This window comes from Chlorocebus sabaeus, chromosome 10 (genome assembly GCF_047675955.1).
Source record: "Chlorocebus sabaeus isolate Y175 chromosome 10, mChlSab1.0.hap1, whole genome shotgun sequence".
NCBI classification, from domain to species: Eukaryota; Metazoa; Chordata; class Mammalia; order Primates; family Cercopithecidae; genus Chlorocebus; species Chlorocebus sabaeus.
Window position 1 is genome coordinate 87805438 of NC_132913.1, and position 12743 is coordinate 87818180.

Here is a 12743-nt window from a genome sequence, read left to right on the forward strand (position 1 = left end):
CTCTCAGAGCTCTGCTGTGTATATCACTTAGGTCTATTGATCTGTCAGAAGCTCTCAGCATGCCCGGTGTGGTGGACGTCGTGACAGCAGAACATCTTAGTGACGTCAACTCCTTCTGCTTTTTCACCGAAGCTGAGGAATTTCTGGCGACAGACAAGGTACTGCATTTTTGCTTTCTATTTGAAAAATAACTTTCTCAGTTAATGGTGCTTCATATTTTCTTAAAGATATCATCTAATTTGGCACACCATGAAAGACTCCAGTATTCTTAGAATGCATATTATAAAGGTATGTTCTAATATTGAATGAATTCAAATATATTCATTTTCCATGTAAGTGAAGACATTAACTAGTTATGTAAAAGATTATTTGGTATTTTACATTTTCTAATAGTGAGATGGCCTGCTGCTAATGGTATAAATGGATAAATGAAGATGGATTAATGATAACTTTTATATGGAAATCCCTTTCCTGAGAACTCCTTATTATTGTCCCAGTCTCAGTGTGGTCAAAGTTCAACTACAAGTTCAAGTGGTATCTACACCATGAAGCCTTTTTTCTCATTCTTCAATCCAGAAGTAGTGTTTGTTCTCTCTCTCTCTCTCTCAATCTCTCTCTCTCTCTCAACTTATTCTGATTCATTCATATTTCCGTGTATTAAATGGGCTTTTTATTTTTTATTTATTTATTTTTAAATGGAGTTTCTCTTTGTCACCCAGGCTGGAGTGCAGTGGCATGATCTCGGTTCACTGCAACATCCACCTCCCAGGTTCAAGCAATTCTCCTGCCTCAGTTTCCTGAGTAGCTGGGATTACAGGCATGCACCACCATGCCCGGCTAATTTTTGTATTTTTAGTAGAGAGGGTTTTTGCCATGTTGGCCAGGCTGGTCTTGAACTCCTTACCTCAGGTGATCTGCCCACCTCGGCCTCCCAAAGTGCTGGGATTACAGGCATGAGCCACCACACCAGGCCTAAATGGGCTTTTTAAAAGTGAGCATCTGTGATGTCTGGTCACCATAGTTGAACCAGATATGTATGATCTCTACTCTCATGGAACTTAAAGTCTAGAGGAGAAAATGAAGTGACTAATGTACTTTCTACCTTGTGTTAAGCTTGTTTATTTTGATGTCTTTTATATTTCCTCTATCTAGTATAAATTCCTTGAGTGAGGACCCATGTCTGATTCATCTGTGTATTCCACACACTGCTTCACACATTGCAGGGTGAATGAGTGGAGGTATAGTGATAACATTGTTGCCTTGTGAAAATTACAAATGATTAAAACTTTGGCTACAGCAAAGACAGCAGTCAGCAGATTTTCTGCATAACTCAGACTGCTCAGTTCAGTATTTACCCAAAAGGGCTTCATAATTTGAAACAGTCCCTTCCTCTGGCTCTCCCTGGAAGATACTCCCTGGAAGATATTGTCTGTAGAAATGAAAGCCTGATGACTGAGAGTTTGAACTCAAGGTTGAAACTCCCCCAAAGCAGGGCTGTGTAGCACTAGCAGAGATGGTGAGAATTTAAGGCCTTTGCATAAATGTTTACTAAACAAGTGAAACTGATCTTGGCTGCATGATAGTATCTGCTCTCTGAGATGTGCTTATGAAGATTATAAGCATCTCAGGGGCCACATCTATGTGCCAGGTCACAGACGCCCAATCAGGAGACTTTGGAGTGCCATTGTGAATTATTGCCTTTGTTGATGTAATGCTTTTTAAAACATTCATTTATGGCACTTAATGGCTTTTAAAAATCTTTTCATTGTAGAAATTGTAAGCATACACAAAAGTGGGAAAGTACTGTACAATGAACCCCATAGATCCATCACCCAGCTTCAACAGTTATCAACATGTTGCCATTCTTGTTTCATTTTTCTCTCCTTCACTGCCCCCCTCCAATGAACACACTTTTTTTTGTGTTCATGCTAGATGTAATGTTTTTAATACCTTTTTTTTCTGATGACAAAACTACTTTATGTTCATTGTGGAAAAGACACAGTAGTTTAAAGTCGATTTTTAAAATGAGTGATTATGTTGAAATTGTGAATCACAGCATAAGGTAGGAGAGAGAACTCAGTAGTCATGGTAACTTCTTCCAGTCCAGACTGATTTTACCTTTTCTCAAGGCTTAAGGTTTCTTTCCCCATCTAAATTTCTGCTCTGGTCCCTGTGTGAACTCCTGAGTCCAGCTACCCCACCTGCAGGTGAATAATCCCCAGGAAGGGGATGCTGTCTGCCTGGTTGCATCTTGGCTAGGATGCCTTTTCACGAACAGTTTGTGAGGAGAGATGTGCTCACCAGCAGGCTTCTGTTATCACAGGGGACTCCCCTTCCCAGGTCACCCCCTTTTTCTCTCTGGTTGAGATGAGCTGTGACTTCCTGGTCTCCCTGTCCATAAAGGCAGAGGTTGCGTCTCTCAGAACAGCTCTGATTGTCGTGTGACAGCCACACGTCAAGCCGTGGGGCAGGCTGGCCTTCACACAGCCTCATAGGCTTGGCCTGGAGCCTGAGCCTCCTGTCCTCAAGACAGCATGACTCCTGCTCCTCTGATACAGCACAAGGATCTAAACTTCCCCCAGTGTCTGGGGTCAGGAGGCCACCTGTGGTTACAGTCATGGACAGATGTGGAGGGGTCACATCTAGCCCTAACCCTCATGTGATCTAGTACTAGGAGGGAGGAAGAAAATAAATAAAAGAGAGGACCTGATGCCTGCCCTCCTTGACAACAAAGGTCTTTCTGTGTCATAGGTGTTCTGTGTGGGTCAGCTTGTCTGTGCCGTGCTTGCTGATTCTGAGGTTCAGGCAAAGCGAGCTGCTAAGCAAGTGAAGATTGTCTATCAAGATTTGGAGCCACTGATCCTAACAATCGAGGTAATGAGTTCCATGGTGTTGCCAGTTGGGAGCCAGAACAAGTATCGGTTAAAATGCTTTTGGCTACTGTAACAGGAAAATGTGGCTCAAAGTGGCCTCCAAAATACAGGGACTTTGTTAACCTCTAAACAGTCTCAATATTAACAATTTCCCCAACGACACGGCTTCTTTCTCCTGCTCCTCTCTGCTGCCCACGATAGAGGCTCGATTCCTGTGGTCACACAGATGGCCGCTAGGACAACCTGGACTTCCTCGTTCATGTTCGAGGAGTAAGAGGAACCCTATTGCCCCAGCATTCCAAGCACAAATCCTGAGATCCAGCCTCATTAAGCCATTTAGGTGACATATCCATATCTGAATTAATGACTGGCAGGGGAATGGAGGGGCTGTTGGTTACTTCTAGGGGTTGGAGTTGGGGCCAGATTTCTCTGAAGTAAGTGGGCTACATAGGGGAGTGTAGGAAACTGAAACAAATCTGAGCCCTGTTGGGAAAGGGGAAGGGGAGAGGATGCTGGATGGGAACTAGTGATGTCCAGGAAAGTGGATCCACTCTGTGACTTTGTACCCACCTTCACCCAGGCACACAGTGAGGACCAACAGGATGTTCCATGAAGTGAGTGTCAGAGACACGATTTTTAGATTTTTCAAGAGATAAATCGTATGATGCCTACAGGTATTTTGGCAACTTAAACAAACTGGAGAATTGCGTTTTCTCTTCTGATGTTTAGAGAGGAGTTGAAAATTTATAAAGGCTATAAGACTCATCTCCATGAAATGATAGGGTGTTCTGCGTACATTCCATTGGTTCTTATAATTTCCTGAATGATGAAAGAATGAACACTGGGGAGGCAGTGTAAGTAGATGAGACTCAGTCCATACAGGCTGCATGTGCTCTGGGACACAGTATTAGCTTCACAGCATAATGAACACGTTGTTCTCTGGATGACCAGCATGGCGTGAGGCAGAATTGGGGAAGCAACCTGGGCACGATGAGTGTCTCCAGGAGAACTGGGTGTTGGGGGAGTTTCCTGCCATGCTGCTTGATGCTTAGGAACATGGAGTTTGTCTCTGGGAATTTTTCTTACATTTTCAAATAAAAATAAAATCATGTCAAAAAGACAAAAATGTAGAAGTTTAATTGGAGTCGAAGTGTGATTAGGCCTCCCAAATTTTCCTGGCCAGTTTCAAATTCAAACACTCTGTTCCCTTCTCAGGCCCTTTTCATTTACGGGTTGCCTGCTGCTCTTGCTTCCTATATTCCATCCCCCGAAGTTTTGCTGGAGAGTTAGAATTACTTATTAGAAATTATTTACATAATACTTCATCAATGTTTTGTGTATAAATCTTTGCCCAATATCAGGGGCTAAATATCTACTCTTCACTCCCCCTACCTTCCAGTCAAATAAAAGCCCCTATAAGCAAATATAATAGATGCCCCTCCCCCCGCCCTCAACACTTCAACCAGTAGACTCGTGATTGTCTGCCAGAGAATCCCAGCATCAGATTCAAGCTTTGGCGTTGTGGAAAAGAGTTGCCTCACATTGTGTTCAGAGATTAAGCTCTCAAAGTTTCATCAACTGGATCAGAGTGAATTTAATCAAAGCTTAGAGGAGGGAAATATGCCCCTCTCCCTATTCATTACAGTTCTTTTATCACTTTCCTGACTAAGAAAAATTCATACAATTGGCTCAAAGTTACTCAAAGAGCAACCAGCCAGTAAAGTTGAAAAAGATTAAGCTTTTAAAAATAGGATTTATAAAACCTACCTTTTTTTCAACCTGGAATCTCTTTAATCTTGGATTAATAAGAAAAGCACATGAACTGATTCCAATAGGAAGTGTGTTATCAATCAAAAAAGAACAAAACCAAATTTATCTCTGTCACTATCACAAAGGTTTAATCTGGCTCATGCTTTTCGAGTTTTTAGTAGATTGAATGGGGAAATGATCAAAACTCTTGAATCAAAGGGTAAGGATGATGACCATAATGGAAAAAAATGTGTTCCCTACCGGGATCTGTCGTGAATAATAATCATCAACAACAACATGATCATAGCCAGGACCTATACAGAGCTCACTACGTGGTTGACATGGTTCTAGGTCAGTTTCACACATTAACTTACTAAATGCTCACAAAAATCCTATGAGGTAAAAACTATTTTCATCCCCATTCTGATGGGGAAACTAAAAGACAGGGTTAGCCAAGGTTACATAGCTAGTCAGTAACAAAAGCAATCAACAAACACTCTGTCAAAGAAGCTGGGCCCCACCGGTGCTATAAACAAACCAACCTAGTGTTTGAATGGGGGAAATGGCAGAATCACAATAGCATATCCCTCTAAGGGGTGTTGTCTAGACACCTACTGGTGGCCAGAAGGAAACAGAGATAAGAGAATCCCCAACTACCAACAGAGTGGAATTTCATGGAAGGACAATAACCCACAGTGGATAATGCCAGCAGGAGCTGGCACACCACATTTGCCAGTGGACACATGGATTACTGCAAGATAAATTCTCAGGGATAGCTAAAAACCAACCTATGTTACTGTAAGTACATCTCTGGTTATGTGTACCACTGTACCCCTTTACTGGGCACCCAGGGAGGGCCAATAGGAGCCAGTGTATAAATGGATTTGTACACCCAGCACCCAGACAGGGCTTGTCTGAAATCTTACTTCATAGCTAGAGGTCCCAGGTGCTCTACTGCCCCGTGCAAATGAAATGCTCATCCCCACAAAGAAGGAATGTGGGGCTGGCAGGCAGAGCCACAATGATCCCAATCACTAGAGTCCCTTCAACTAGCAATTGTTGAGTGCTTACTATATGCCATATAAGCTCTTCACATGTCTTATTTCATTTTATCTTCACCAACCACGATCCTATTGGAGCTATATGCACTCCTGTTACTTCCATTTTATAGACAATGATAAGAGAGGTGTAGTGACAGGCCCACAGTCAAAGCTGGTAAATGGGAAAAATGTGTGCAATGCTGTCTGGGTCCAGAGCCTAGGCTCTGAAACCCTATGCTGTATAGCCTTGGCTACATGAAATGGCTTGTGATGTGAAGACAATAATCTGCCTGGAAAATACTAGTTTCATTCTGGGATCACTTAGATGCCAGTTTTTTTCTGTGCATATTATTTCTTTGGACTCAGTGGGCACATTTACATTTCCTCACTGGGGAGTCTCTCTGCAGTTGGATTCTTAGCTTGGCTCACCAGGGTCATGGTGAAAGTGCACAGTACCACAAGGTGAAGGGAGAAACAGCCTCTGCTCAGAGGATGTGCAGTGGGGTGTGCCTGCCGCCCTAGGTCTTGCCCAAGCTGCCTCACTCTTCTGTTTTCTTTCTAGGAAGCTATACAACACAACTCCTTCTTCGAGCCAGAAAGGAAACTGGAATATGGAAATGTTGATGAAGCATTTAAAGTGGTTGATCAAATTCTTGAAGGTAAAAAAGTAATATAAGGGTAAGCGACCCTGGAAGCCTTCTAAGCATGTCAGTTTAATGCTTCCTTTGCCTTCTGGAAATCATCTGGTAGCCTAGGAGGGTTTTGCTCCTCAGGATCAGGTGGAACAGGCACCTCATTCACAAATGCGTTTCCCTCTGTCTCTGGGGTAGGCGAAGAGCCAATGGGGAGGCAAAACAGGAGGCAAGACCCTGCCCCTGTGCCCGATCCCTCTTCCCGCATCAAGGCTCCGGTTGTTACAGATGTCGTTTCCTTTCCTGTTCACAACCACCCTGCAAGGCAGTATTATTATCTCAGTCTTATAGGCTGGAAAATGGAGGCTCAGAGTAATTATGGAGTGTGACCAAGGTCACACAGCAGCTACTAAATGACAGAGTCGGCCATTGAATTGACAGGCTTTATTAGGATTTCCAAAGCCATGTTTGTTCTTCATCCTTTCTCTCATTGATTCTCTCTCTCTTCCTCTCTTCCTTCTCTGTTTTTTCTTCCCTTCCTCTCCCCTTCACTTTCTCCTTTCTTTCTTCCAGACTTCTTTCCTGCATGTATGTATGTAATTAAAATTAAATTTGCCTCTTAGAGAATAGTTAATTATAACTTTCCAGTACAATTCTTTAACTTTTGGCTTTGAAATAATTTAAAACTTACATAAAAGTTGCAGAAACATTAAAGAAACTCCCAAATATTTTTCACTCAGATTCCCCAGTGATACACACACACACACACACACACACTTCTGAGCCATTTGAGAGTAAATTGTAAACATGATGTATGTCTCTTTACCCCTGAATAGTCAGCGTTTGTTTCCTAAAAGCAGGATGTTGTCCAACATAAACATAGTTATCAAAATCAGAATATTGACACATATACTATTAATCTACACACCTTATTGAAATTTCACCAGTTGTCTCAATAATGTCCTTTATAGCAGAAAAAAGAGGTTCATCATAAGTCTTAAATAACCCATGCTTTCCCCCACTACATTCTGCTGTCATTGCTGCTGTGAAAGCTGTCCCGATGCCTGCTTCACAAGATCTCTGATTCACGCAGACTTGCTACTGGATGGTTATGGGCAGTCTGTGTCACATCTCAGAGCAGAGAAATCACCTTGCATTGTCTGTCTTTAAGTGAATTTCCAGGACATTGGCCTCTAGTGCATGTTAAAAAGTCCCATCTTCTGGGCTAGTCACAGTGACTCACGCCTATAATCCCAGCACTTTGGAAGGCCAAGGTGAGTGGATCACTTTAGGCCAGGAATTCGAGACCAGCCTGGCCAAAATGCCGAAAACCCCTCTCTACTAAAAATACAAAAATTCTGGGTGTAGTGGTGGGTGCCTGTAATCGCAGCTACTTAGGAAGCTGAGGCCCAAGAATTGCTTGAACCCCAGAGGCGGAGGTTGCAGTGAGCCAAGATTGCACCACTGTACTCCAGCCTGGGTGACAGGAGACACCATCTCAAACAAACAAACACAACTCCCATCTTCTTAATTTTTCTCTCCAACCTTGATCACAAGAATAGGAAGAGTCGTAAGACACATCCCATCCTGAGTGCACAGCCAGAGCTGTGTAATATGTCATCAGTCAGCCCAGCTTCTTGAGCTCCAAGCCCATCATGTCTCAACTCTATGGGTGTGTTAAACTTGAAGCGTGTTCGGGGCTAACTGGAAATTTCACCTGGAAGCTGTAGGAAAGATACCTGGAACTGTCACCTACCAGTTTTCCTTGGCATTGTGTCTTATTAGCTGTGTGACCTGGCAGGGCACTTCTCAGGGCTCAGTCTCCCTGTTTTAATATTATGTGGATAAAGTAAAAACAATTTCAGACATGAATTATAAAGATTGTAAGAGATAATCACATGTTCTTGGCATATAGTAACAAATCAATAATTGTGAGCAATGATTATTAGATTCAGATGATTTTGTTCTCCTGAAGAGGTTGTCTATTAGTGAGATACGTTGGCAGGTGTTCATTTATCAAACCCAGTGTTTCCAAGATTTTCTCCTTATAGAAATCACTGAGGATATTTATGAGACCTAGAGATTCCTGTGCCCTTTTTTAGAATTGTAGAGGATCCAAAACAGCCCAGGAATCAGTCTTAACTAGTTTCCCAGGTAATTCTTAGGGCTAGTAAAATGTGGAAAACACTGAAAAGGTAAGTTTGATTTATGGGAATGAAGAGAAAAGGAGGGTACATTTCTATCATGGAGGGTTCCTGGCATGAGCATGTTGGAAATATCAATATTTAGGGGGGTTCCTTGTCTCATGTTTGTTTTTTGACATAATGAGTATTTGTGAAAGAATTCTATTGTTGTATTTTTCCTTGACATCTTCTTTAATTATCTAATTCAATTAGGTGATTGATTTAGTCTGCCTCTTACTTTAATTTTTGTTATTGTTGCATACCCCATTGATAAGTATAAAAATAATACGGGAATATTAAAAAGGACGTTTATACTACTTTTCAGTATAAATGCCAGGTGCAGTAGCTCATGCCTATAATCCCAGAACTTTGGGAGGCCAAGGCAGAACATTTGAGGTCTGAAAGAAAGAAAAAGGAAGCCGGGTGTGGTGGCTCACGCCTGTAATCCCAACACTTTGTGAGGCTGAAGCAAGTAGATTGCTTGAGGCCAGGAGTTTGAGACCAGCCCAGTCAATGTAGCAAGACTCCTTCTATTAAAAAAAAAAAAAAAAAAAAAAAAAGGAAGCCGAGAGCGGTGGCTCATGCCTGTAATTCCAGAACTTTGTGAGACTGAAGCAGGCAGATTGCTTGAGACCAGGAGTTTGAGACCAGCCTGGCAATATGGCAAAGCCCTGTCTCCGATAAAAATACAAAAATTAGCCAGATGTGGTGGCAAACACCTGTAATCCCAGCTACTCGGAAGGCTGAGGCACCAGAATGGCTTGAACCCTGGAGGTGGAGATTGCAGTGAGATGAGATCACACCACTACACTCCAGCCTGAGCGACAGAGTGTGACTGTCAAAGAAAAAAAAGAGAGAGAGAGAGAGAGAATGAGAGAGAGAGAGAGAGAGAGAGAAGGAGGGAAGGAGAAAGAAAAGGAAAGACAAGGGAAGGGAAAGACAAGGGAAAGCAAAAGAAAACCAGTTTTCATCCTTTTGACTCACTAATTTGAGTCTAGTTTTTCCTTTGTCTGCTATCGTCATTTGGATTATGAGTTTCTGATTACTTATTTCAATGAGAGGTAATTAGAATTAATTATCATGGCAACACTTTATCTGTCTTCTAAGAAAATAAGTGTCCCATACTAGGGTCTGTAGGAGTGGGGGTAAGGGGAGGGAGAGCATCAGGAAGAATAGTTAGTGGATGCTAGGTTTAATACCTAAGTGATGTGTTCATTTGTGCAGTAAACTATCATGGCACACGTTTACCTGTGAAGCAAACCTGCACATCCTGCACAGGTACCCCAGAACTTAAAAGTTGAAGGAAAAAAAGAAAGAAAATAGGTGTTCCACAAAAAAAAATATTTAGAAGATAAAATACATGGAGCATTACATCAGGTCTTAGAATGTGTTCTTGGAGGGAGTACTATTATTGTTTGCACTTATCTGCTGTGAAGATATACATTTCAGCTCTATCTAATCCTGGTGTCATAGCACTGGAGGATGCTAAAGATTACCATTTTCAAATGAGCCAGCTGAGGCTAGAGAGGCTATCTGATTGACCAGGATCAAATCTAAGGGTTTGCCCAATTCCAAGGTTAGTATTCTTTCCTCTACATTATCCTGCTTCTTATTTATCTCATTAAAATTCTGTTAACTGGGATGTGCTTTATACTGAAGAGCACAGAGGACAATCTGTATAGAAGGATTTGCAAGAGACCCAGGGAGCCCTGAACCTGAGACAACTTTCCCCACAACCTGCTCTGCGGGGCATGGTACAAATAGATACATTCACATCTTAGTAAATTTGGGACTTTAAGGGCCTCTTATTAAAATGTAAATATGCCTGGAGGAATCACTCCTAAACCCATACTGGGATAACATTTTATCTCAGGGATTAGTTGATCAAATTGGTTTCCAACCTAGAGAGTTGAAAGCAATACCCTAAGGTGAAGAGAGGGCACCATGGTGGGGCCTGTCGGGGTAGGCAGGACAATATAACAGGTTTCTAAAACTTTGCCTGCTTTACAGATTTAAACAGGTACAGCTCTATCTAATTTTTTTAGCTCTGTATATTTTAAATAAAGTGAATACCTAACAAAATAAATTCTGAGTGGATAGGCAGAATCAATAATACTGCAAGCTTGAATTTGAGCCTAGTGACAATGACATGGGTCTTTAGACAATTTGATAAAAGCTTAAATTGAAGTGAAGATCTGAACTTGTGAAATTTTTATGTTTATATTTTATAAGTGAAGCAGAATCTATTCATTTTTCTGCGCTCTTTTTTAAACTCAGATTTTTGATAAGATAGGAAGTCCAGATTACAATTTAAAACATTTCATTGGGAATCCTCAAACAATTTGCAAATCACTATTACTGAGTAAATTTTTAATTTTTAAAAGTTCTGCCTTCCATTAACATGATAGCCAGTAATAATTGTATTCTGTTTGTTCCCTCTGCTTTTTATTCTTTTCCCCACCTTCCTGTGGGTTGCCTGAATATTTGCTTAGAATTTCATTTTGATTAATCTATAGTATTTTTTAGTATATCTCCTTGTACAGTTTTTTTTAGTGGTAGCTCTAGTTTACACACACATGTACACATGCATATATATAATAAAATTTATATACATATAAAATATTTACATATACGAAATACCACAGTCTGGTTTCAACATTTTACAAGTTGAAGTGTATAAATTTTACCTCCCATTACATCCCTCTCCTTTTTATAATATAATTGATAATTCTATTTATTTATTCTACATACATTTATAATCACATGAAGTAATGTTATAATTTTGCTTCAAACACAATTTAGGAAACCCAAGAGGAGAAAGGAAGTCTATTGTATTTACTGGTATTTTTATTCTTTCTGTTGTTCTTTCTTCCTTCCTGATATTTTAACATTTCTTCATTAAAAAAAAAAAAATCCTTTTCTGTCTGTTTTAAAAACTTCCCTCAGCCATTATTTCAGGGTAAATCCATTTAAAACAAATTCTTACTTTTCCTTCATCTGAAAATGTCTTGATTTCCCTTTCATTGTTGAAAGATATTTTTGCCGGATATAGAAATCTGAGTTGGCAGATATTTTCACACTAGAAAAATTTTTATCACTTCTTCTGGCCTCCATGGTTCCTGAAGAGAAATCTGCTGTCTTTAAAAGTGCTTTTCTTCTTCTTCTTCTTCTTCTTCTTTTTTTTTTTTGAGATGGAGTCTCACTCTGTTGCCCAGGCTGTAGTACAGTGGCACGATATCAGCTTACTGCAACCTCTGCCTCCCGGATTCAAACTACTCTCCTGTCTCAGCCTCCTGAGTAGCTGGGATTACAGGCACCCACCACCATGCCTGGCTAATTTTCGTATTTTTAGTAGAGACAGGGTTTCACCACAAAAGTGCTTTTCTCCTATAGGTGAAGTAGTGTTTCTTTCTCATAGTTTTCAAGATGGTGCTTTTGTCCTTAGTTTTCTGAAGTTTGACTATGATGTGTCTTGGAGTGTATTTCTTTGAATTTATTCTATTTGGGATCACTCAGCTTCTTGAATCTGTAGATTTGTGTCTTTTGTGAATTTAGGGAAATTTTTAGCCATTATTTTTCAAATACTTGGGACTTTAATGGCACAAATGTTAACTCTTTTGTTATAGCCAATGGGTTCCTGAGGTGTTGTTCATTTTTTTCCAGTCTATTGTTTTCTGCTTTTCAGATTGGCCAGTTTCTATTGTTCTGTATTCTTGTACATTAATCATTTCCTCTGTTCTCCCTATTCTGTTGCTGAGCCCTCCCTTGAACTTTTGGAATTTTTGCTATATTTCTTAATTCTAAAATTTATATTTGTTTTTTCTTTTTATACTATTTATTTGATGAGGTTTCTAATTTTTCATTTGTTTCAAGTGTTTGTGTAATTGTTTATTAAAGCATTTTTATTACAGCTGCTTCAAAGTCCTTGTCAGATAATTCCAACATTTGTGTCATCTCAGTGTTGGCATCTGTTGATTGTCTTTTCTCATTGAAGTTGGGATTTTCTTGGTTCCTGGTATGAATGATATTTGATTGCATCCTAGACATTTTAGATATTATGTAATGAAACTTTAGATCTTATTTGAATCTTCTATTTTATTATAATATTCTGTTTCACTGGACTACTTTAACCTTTTGCTGATGGGGAAGAAGGGGGTGATGCCTTGTTACTGCTAGGTAGGGGTTGTAAGTCTGGATTCTCCATGTGGCGTCCACTGACAGCACCCCAACAAAGAGGCTAGGACACCTCATTGCAGCCTGACAAGG

At 40.4% G+C, this 12743-nt stretch overlaps 1 protein-coding gene across 1 annotated transcript in view; it reads left to right on the forward strand.

The window, feature by feature from the left end:
* The window catches only part of LOC103217611 (aldehyde oxidase 1), an 88056-nt gene that overhangs the window by 36913 nt on the left and 38400 nt on the right, over positions 1-12743 (forward strand). The window contains exons 18-20 of the mRNA XM_007965786.3: positions 32-158; positions 2752-2874; positions 6225-6321. Of these exons, the coding sequence (XP_007963977.3) occupies positions 32-158; positions 2752-2874; positions 6225-6321 (347 nt within the window). The remainder of the gene's footprint in view (positions 1-31; positions 159-2751; positions 2875-6224; positions 6322-12743) is intronic.